The following is an 8,949-nucleotide window of genomic DNA, read 5'->3' on the forward strand; positions in this document are numbered from 1 at the left end:
GTGATTTTTGTATTGCTGTTCTTTCTGGTCTGTCTGTCTATAAATGTCTAATTGAGCCACTGACAGCAAGAAATGTAACAAAACAGTCTCATGTTCAGAGATTTTTCTCAAAGTTTTATTCGTCAATAATAAAAAATGCGGCATACAAAACATTAGAAACTCTTCAATTGTACAAGAGAGCATTAAAACTCTACATGCTGAAAGCAGCTTTTCCTTCGTTGTGAAGTTAAGACCAAATGTGTTCCCTGGTTTTAGCTGAACTTAAGAGGGATTCAAGTTGACGTTTCTTAAATGGTCTAATGAGCCTGCAGGCACTTTTACAGATCTGAAACTGTTCAGATGAGTCGTCATCATGCCAAAACATTTATTGGCCTTTCTGTGCAGGTGGCTGAAGCCCACCTGTTCATTCTTGGTCGAGGCAAGTGCCACTTATGAGTTGAGAGTTGGTTCTGCATTCAGCAGAAGAAGGAAGAAGGACACTGGCCTTTACACAGTTATTTTTCCCTAGATTGCAATTTTTTTTATTACTTTGTGATTAAAGTAAAATTTCTTCTTGTAAGTTGCTTTCTAAAATCCATACAAACCTGCACTAAAATGTAAAGTATATGGATGGACACGCAATAAACCTGTCGCTGCTTCATTAAGCAAGCAGATTGCTCTTTGAGTTAAAAGCGGTGGACACCTGGCTCATGTTTTTATCTTGCCTTTAAGTCAATTCAACACAATTACTAGAGTTTTCTCCACTTTTGAGTCACCCTGTCTCTGCTGTCCTTCAACTACTCTTCTCACGTCTGTCCTTGTAGCACTTTTCTGTCTTCTGCTCACAGCAGCTGCTGCTAGGCAATGGTTCATGCCTGCATGCATATATTTTATATTCATATCAAAACAATATTCAGAAGTCAGTGAAAAAAAGCATTAAGGAATAATTCAGCTGAAAATCAATATTTAACACAAGTAACAACATTTTCACTCGTTAACTTTTATATGATAACCAAAACTCATACAGTAAGATGTTAAACTACTAACTTTGTTAGTGGAAAAAGTACTGTGACTACAGTAACGTGTTATTTTAGTAATGCATTGCCCCCAACACTGACTCTGACTACCATATTGTATTGAAGGGGGACAGAAGAAAAACCTCCCTACACAGGAATCAAAGTGTCACATCACAATAAACAAACCATGAGCGTGTGCGTGACAACACACACAAAAAAAATATGCATATGGCAACACACTCTGGCAAACGGTGTTTAGATGACTGAAAGGAAGAGAACTATTGTCGACATGAGGAATAGATTGCTACGGTCTCTGCTCACAACATGTCTGAACTGTTATTTGACACTTAAAACAATGTTGGCTGTTTGCTGTGAAGCGGTATTAAAAATGGAAGAAGAATTTTATATATACACTCATGTAGAGATGGGCAATATGAAAAAAACAAAACCGATCATGTGATATGGGAAATGAGTTGGTGTCACTCAATAGTTACAGGAGAAGTCTGACGTGGCAATTTTTATGTCGTGTTAAGGAAACAAAGTTGTGCACCATGTTTCACAATATTAAAAGAAACATGATATGTCAATAAGTAATTGACATATTGCCCATTCGTGCATGTAGATCAAATAGATCTAAGATGGAGCGTAGATGTTAGCTTTTACAGGGATAGCCACAACATGCTAAAAATGGCATTAAGCAACTATCAAAATATAAAGAGGAGGTTAAGATTTAGTTTACTAAAAATATAAATTTAGATGATTTAGAAGGTATGTAAAAATGTTGCTTTTCTAATTTTTCTATATAAAAAGCCTGTTATACTGGTTAAGTGTTGTTTTTGTTGTGTTAGGATAAGTGGATTGTGAAGGCAACAATTGTATTACTTTTTCACTGTATTCCAGTCATGATGTAATTGGCAATTGTTAAGTTAAAGGACCATACTGGCGTTTCTTGTCTTATTTATTTTATCACTCCAGATTGTGGGGCAACACAATTTAAAGCATGGGTTAATTTGATGATAACTTACCAGGTCAGAATTTAAAACTGGCTGCCAAACGGGAGAGTATTAGCATTCTTTCTGGAATATAAAATAAAGCAAACATTATCGTCCGTGAAAAAGACTATTTGTATTTGGTAGTCTCTACTGCCTTTACATTGACTGCTGTTCTAAATGTAAATCTAAACAAAAATAGAAACTATAATTTCACTGTTCACTGGAGTACCCATTATTTTGTATGGGAAAATTAAAAAAAATTAAAAAACAGCAGAATGATCCTTTAATGACCATATCTTTTGCCAGGATTCTTGAATCCAAACAGTAGAATTGGCAATGGGTGTCCAAGAATACATTCAGATCTGCAAGTTATGTTATTTGCATAGAAAACCGTTCAGTAGCAATATAACCAAAGCAATGGGTCAGATTTATTAAAGTTGTCTGACTTTTTTTAAGCATATGGCTCCAACTACCTACAATAGCAGCTAAACAAATAATCATCTTAAGTATAAAAAATAAAAGTAAAAATAAAAAATAGCAGGCTCCGAATAATCAGTACCATTAATACCCCTTTTCCATTGACATGGAACGATTTCCGTTCCAGTTTGCCTCCTCACTTTGAATCATATTTCGATCAAAAATAAATTGCTTCAGAAACAAAAAATTGTAGGGTTTCCTTGACCTGAAGTGTAAACCATGACGTAATCAGTAGGCCTGTCATGATCTACAGGTTGGAAACAGACAATTGAGTCTTGCACATTATAGTCTTCTACGTCTTGTTATGGTTATGGTTAATGGTTTGTCCATGCTAGTTTTTGGGATCCAAACAAAAATCTGTTATAACAGAACAAAATGTCCCTGGTAATTAATATGATCATGCTACTCCTGTTTACTTCTGTTGTGCATGTGCAATGGCTCCACCCAATACGGGTGGAAACACGGGTTCACTGGCTAGATAGCATGGAGGTTCAAGGAATCCTAAACGGAACCAGTTGCAGAACCAGAGCTATTTTGGGGAAAAGGGGGTTTAAGATTGCTTAGCCATGAACTTGTTGGGTTAAATGTTCTGAGATACATACTTCTGTGCATCCACTTTTGCAAACTATCACCATTTCAGGTTCTATAAATTGAGCGTTCAGATGATCGTACCTTTGGAAGCGGGGCCAAAGATTGCTCTGCGAGTTTCTGTCACTTACAGACTATAGCTATAAGTTGCATGAAGAATGAGCACAGTGGCTTCTGCTTTTGAGCATACAAAGCTAAAGTAAGACTTAAAGTGTGATACGACAGCAATAAAACTGTTGTTTGTAAATTATAGAAAGACACATGGTGAACAAATAAATAACCCTGATGAAAATAAGGTCCCATTCAGTTATGAGGTTACAGATTGACTAGAAAACATTGGCACATAGTAGCTTGGACTTCTGGGGACTTCTTATGAAGTCAGACAAGACTCTTGAAAGCTGTCTTTTGTTTCTTTAGAAACTGATTAGTTTACATCCATTGTCTTTTTGGTCTCAGAAAGTTGTAAAAATGACTTCGCTTTGATGAAAAAACACTGCCTAAGTGATTAAAACATATGAAAGCTCCTGTTTCCCCTTCACCTTCTACACCAGTTGGTAAGAGCAATTGAACTCCCTACAACCAACATGTTCTGCTCTTTTCTACATCATGATTTCAAATGAAGTTATTTCCTCCATTGCTGATGAGCTTTCCTTTCTTCTTGAGTCTCTTCAGCAGACATGAGGCAATGCCTAAAGCGCCACCCTTCAAAAAGCGAACAAAGTTGTCTCCCACCAATGGGCCCATGGCAAACAGACCTGGCTCCCTGGTACACTCAAAGGTGTAGGGGTGGATGTCAATGGGGTTCTGCGTGCAGGAGATGGGTTTTGTAGGATCTTGACCCAGGTACTGGCCCTGCCCCTTTAAGAAAAACAAGTTTGGGTTTGTCCCAATCAGCACTAGGACCATGGAGATCTTGAATGCCTTGAGGGAATTGTTCCCCTGCAGCAAACACTTCATGTCAGACTGGAAGGACACCACGCAGTGCTCGGGGAAACTGGTGTAGTCAGGAAACAGGCTGACGCCGGCATTTCCAGCCATGTTACCTGCAGCAAGTTGCGGCTTTGGGCACATCTTGGCACATACTGAGGAGGCAATACTTACTGCCTGGGGTCTGTTTGAAGCAGAGGAGGGAGCCACGTTTGTGTAGGTCTGAGAGCACATCATGTTGTAGACTTTGTGGTACTCTGGGTACAGGGTCTTGGGCAGCTGTTTGAAGATGAGGTCTGGGTCGTTTACGCTCTTACGAAAGACATGCAGCACTCTGATGTTGCTGTTACAAGCACACAGAACTGCATCTGCAGCACTTAAACCGGCACCTACGATTAAAACCGGATCAGAGTTCATATCCAGTTTTCTCCGGCTTACAGCCAAACCCAGATCTGAGATGCTGTGGAATACAAACGGTAGGTCCTCCCCCTCTGCACCTAATCGAACCGGTGAATCGGACGCACCAGTGGCCAGAACTACATTCTCAGCAAACAGGGAGAAGGGGACATGAGTGTCGTTCTGCACCTGCTGGTATCCCCTTACCTCCCAGAGAGCCCCCCCTCCTCCTTTGTTTAGACTCTCAACTCCCTCAAAGCCTTCATTCCCACCATCTCCCACCCCTCCATCTCCTTGATCAGTGAGCCCATTCTCCAGAGCTTCTTCCTCGTGCCCCCGGCAGAGTTTCTGGACAGAGGTCACGTAGGTATTGTCAACAAAGTTCTTTTGGAGGCCCTTTAGCTTCACATAGTTACGGTAATAGGATGAGATCTCCTCTGGGGTGGCTCTGTCACTGGTTACATCCCTAGAGAGATAAGAGAGGTGATGAGGAAAGAGGTAGCACAGAATTAAACCAAGACCATAGCCATGTCTTCGTTGTCAGCCTCTCTCAGTACCTGCGTTTCCCGTTGGTCAAGTCCCTGTAGTTGACCCCGGGAAGCTCCATCCAGATGCCAAGACTAATTGTCAGCATGGAGCCTTCCATTGCCTGAGGACAGAAGAGAAGGCCAGAGGAGGAAACGGTGTCAGAGATCAAAACAATTGACAGAAGATATGGATAGTTGCAAGAGTGTGGAAGACTAAACCTTGTATCTTACATGCCAAGCACCTCCGGGTGTTGCCCTACCCAGCACCAGATGTGGGATGTGTTGCTGCTTTTCTCTCCTCCACTGAAGGACAGGGGGGAACTCGTAGCCAAAATCAGCATTTGGGTGCAGAAGTGTGTCAAAGAGCACAGCCACAGGGTTCCTTGACCTCCCCTCAAGACCTTCACTCAGATATTCCAGATCCTGCAAAGAAACGAAAAATCCATATCATGATATACCCAAGTGACTGTAATCATGTGAAGGTGTGCAAAGAATTCAGTGGGGTTTTTTTTTTACCTGTTCGGTGATGGATAGGTGCTTGGTCTCCTGCAGTTTCCTGTATAGTATCGGGTTTGGGTGGACAGTTGCTGTATCTAGGTAGGGCTTGTATCCACTCAGCAGGTAGGACAGACAAATACCTGATGGGCCGTTGCCTAAAAACAAACACACATTTTTCACTCAACATTATGGCACACGTTAGATTTAGAAAGAAGATTTTGTGTGCAGCATTTGGGTAAATAAGTAATAATTTGACACTGTTGAAAATGAAGAGTTTAAGGGCAAAATGCTTACCTATGATGACCACGGGTACAGTGGTTGGGTGATCTTGTGGCAGAGTGGTCTCTTCCAGAAGAGGCATGGCTGCAGCCTGGGCCAGAGCCGGCACTGAGGGAGAACGATAGAAATGAGAAGAAAGTTCCCGACATTTCTGTAGCCGTCCATGTGATACTCTACAAAAACCAGAGGCCCGATTGTGCTATGTCCCCCCCCCCCACTGCTTCCATGTTTCTGGGTCAGATTATTTGAACAGGTTCAAACCGGCTTGCTGTCTTTGTGTCTGCCAATGTTGTTGTTGTCTCATGTTAGCTTAGATCCTGTCTCCATCCACCATCATCAGCTGACTCGCACACACACTGAACAGGGGGAAAGAAAACGTTATTCATCCTGTTATTGTGCTTCCACACACAGCCATGACCCTCCCTGTCTGTCTGGGGCTTCACACACGTGGAAACACCCCGCCACAACACAACGTGCCCCGAGCTTTTCTCTTTGCCGTCCCGCCAACGTCCACACACCCCCTGTCCTATCAAACACGGCCTGCGGCGAGGCTAGCCTCTGTTAACCCCGGTGCCGCTTCTCAAACAAAAGGGAGTTCTAATCAGATTTATGTAGGCTTGGGTCTGTTGTGAAACGTTGCTGTTGAGCATGCGTAATGTGTGTTTGTGTGTTACACGACAGTGCTATTGTGTGCCCGCCGGGCAGCAAATCCCCCCTGATCACTCCTCCGAGTGGGCCCTAATCCCACTGGGCCTGTTTATGTCTTTACCGCCCCTTTCAACAACAGTAGGGTGAGAATGTGGTCCTGGCATGCTGACAGAGCTCCTCCTCCTCTCATACCCACCCACCACCACCACACACACACTCACGGTCTGTCCCGCCAAAACATTACCAACTAGCCACACCAAACAGTGCCCACTTGCCCCAGTTTCATACTAACCAAAACACTGACCACACCAACCTTTGTCTTACATCCCCAAACTCTGGCTCACATCCCTTCCAGCTCCCATGTCTCCCGGCTGCCAATTCAGTCCGCCTCATTTCACGTGCACCCCGCCCTCCCTCCCTCCCTGTCTGACCTGTGTCTGTAACCAGTTGTCTTTGGTCGTTGGCTTGTTTACCCTTTTCATTCAAAGCACTGGGATTCCACACATTGCCTGCCCTGTTTGGTGAATGTCGTGCCCCCAGTTGGCAAGCTGATACTGGTATTTCCATGCCACTGGTCAATTTGACAAACCCCACAGTGTTTCATAACAGTTTTTGTTTTTTTGCCTGAACTTTCACTTTGCACACCTTTAATTCACCAAAAAGGTCCTCTTACTATAAGTGGATTTCAGGGGTTCCCATCTAATCCATGAAAAATCTATTCCGATTTCATATTAGCCTATTATTTGTCAGCATTTTCCACCAATAAACAGTATGGTGACATTATGAATCCCAAAACGTTCTCAAATGAAAGGTCAATTAAATATTTTTTTTAGCTTTCATCTGCACTTTTTATCTTAATCAAAGAGTGGAACAAGATTATTGAAGCTATAAATATAATATTTACTCACAGCACTTTGTACTTATGTAGCGTGTTTAGGTTATTATTTAGTCCTTGGAACATGCAGATCTCATCTCTGCATCAAGTGCACTCGACAGATGTAAATACCACATGATGCAACAACAGCTCTACTGTTGTTGCATCATCTTCTTTCAGAATGCAATTTTATACTTTGTAGATAATGGTGATTATGAGTGTTACCATTCTGGTAATCCAAAATTTAATTAGACTTAAGATTTTAGTCTCATGAATCTGTTAAATTTGCGATGTGGCTTTTGATTCTGATAATTAAAATTGAAAGCTCATTTTGGCCATTTTTTAAAATTTAGAATAGAAATCATGACACCCCTAATGGTGACAAATGTAGGAGTAAATAATGAGCATAAATCTGTTTGCTGTCATTAATGCATTTTTATCATCATTATCATTTTACATTTAATGAAATCATTTAATACCAACGTAAAAAACAGTCACATATCACCCAAACTGCTTTACCTGAGATGAAAACACAATGCATCCACAGCTAAAATGTGATATTAATAGAAATGTTGACTTCATTGTTGTGGTTTTTGGTTTGTTGCACTGGCTTCCTGCCCTTTCATGCGCCTACATGTGAGCGTTATGCAGCATGTGTGGACAGTGTGGAGAGGACGGACCATACTTTTCTAGAACACTGTACTGAGTATTGTGGGCTGCAGGCCTGTATGGAAAACAAATAAAACTTAATGTTACACTTATAATATTGAATGGGTTCAATACAACAAAAAAAGCAACAACAAAAAAAAAGCTTTTTTGCTGTTAATTTGGACACCATGCTTGAAAATATGAATGCGTTTAAATCAAGGTTGCTCTTTCATGTCACTTAATACAGGCTTTGTTTGAAAGGTGTGTTTGATTTTCACAGGCCTCCAACTACAGTCTCATCTCTGCAACTTGGGCTAATTTGCACAGAGCATCCTGTAGGTCAGTTACAGAATTAGGTTAATCTAAAACCAGCACTAGATTTATATATGGATATTTATGGATGTGGTGTGTGTGTGTGCGTGTGTGTGTGTGTGTGTGTGTGTGTGTGTGTGTGTGGATGTTGCAGCAGCAGCAGCACAAGCGACTGGAGGAACTGAGTGATGTAGCAGTCTGTTACACCATCAAACACATCATCCTCATGGCTCAAACCTCCCACTATACACTCCTGACTCCGAGCAGCGGTGCTTGCAGCCTGCATCCAATAAGGAGCACATGCGACACGCGGCTATGTCACCATCATTGCATAATTTAGGTCAAACACACACTCACGGGCATCCGCAACACTCGGCCAAGGACAGCATCTCTTACCGCGCTGTGATGGTGTATGTATCCGTGTCCCAGTCGCGTCCTCTTATCACGACCCACGGTTGCGTTTCTAACCGTATAAATAGGCAGGCACCGGTGGGAGGACCTATCCGGACCTGTCCGAGCTCTTGCACGAGATAATAAGCCAACCTCTCTCTTCGTCATCACACACGCACACAGAGAGAGAGAGAGACACACACACACACACACACACACACACACACACACACACACACACACACAGAGAGAGAGAGAGACCCACACACACACACACACACACACACACACACACACACACTTACCTCCGTGCAGTTAAATCCGAGCAGACCTGGTTTATGCAGGTCTGACCAACCTGTAAATGTCGCCTGAGAGGTAGATCTTGTCTGTGTCTTGAT

The 8,949-nt window shown here is 42.2% G+C and overlaps 1 protein-coding gene across 3 annotated transcripts; it reads right to left on the bottom strand.

Moving 5' to 3' along the window:
- Positions 1-1,176: 1,176 nt before the first annotated feature.
- osgin2 (oxidative stress induced growth inhibitor family member 2) lies at positions 1,177-8,949 on the bottom strand. 3 transcript variants are annotated; one of them, XM_059338352.1, is made up of 7 exons: positions 8,857-8,881; positions 5,941-6,035; positions 5,695-5,787; positions 5,419-5,555; positions 5,134-5,325; positions 4,933-5,024; positions 1,177-4,841 (listed from the first exon to the last, which is right to left on the bottom strand). In XM_059338352.1, the coding sequence occupies exons 2-7, from the start codon at positions 5,981-5,983 to the stop codon at positions 3,665-3,667; spliced, it is 1,734 nt and encodes a 577-aa protein (XP_059194335.1). In that variant the 5' UTR covers positions 5,984-6,035; positions 8,857-8,881; the 3' UTR covers positions 1,177-3,664. The 3 variants fall into 3 exon arrangements, with proteins under 3 accessions (XP_059194335.1, XP_059194337.1, XP_059194336.1); XM_059338354.1 differs by lacking the exon at positions 5,941-6,035 and having other exon boundaries at positions 8,857-8,949; XM_059338353.1 differs by lacking the exons at positions 5,941-6,035; positions 8,857-8,881 and adding an exon at positions 8,558-8,751.

Source organism: Centropristis striata, chromosome 8 (assembly GCF_030273125.1).
Source record: "Centropristis striata isolate RG_2023a ecotype Rhode Island chromosome 8, C.striata_1.0, whole genome shotgun sequence".
NCBI classification, from domain to species: Eukaryota; Metazoa; Chordata; class Actinopteri; order Perciformes; family Serranidae; genus Centropristis; species Centropristis striata.

Coding starts and splice junctions, on each gene's coding strand:
- osgin2 (XM_059338352.1), bottom strand. CDS start 5,983: ATGAGACAACAACAACATTGGCAGACACAAAGACAGCAAGCCG. Junction 5,788..5,940: donor GACACAAAGACAGCAAGCCG/GTTTGAACCTGT, acceptor GTTCTCCCTCAG/TGCCGGCTCTGGCCCAGGCT. Junction 5,326..5,418: donor ACCTATCCATCACCGAACAG/GTAAAAAAAAAA, acceptor GTTTCTTTGCAG/GATCTGGAATATCTGAGTGA.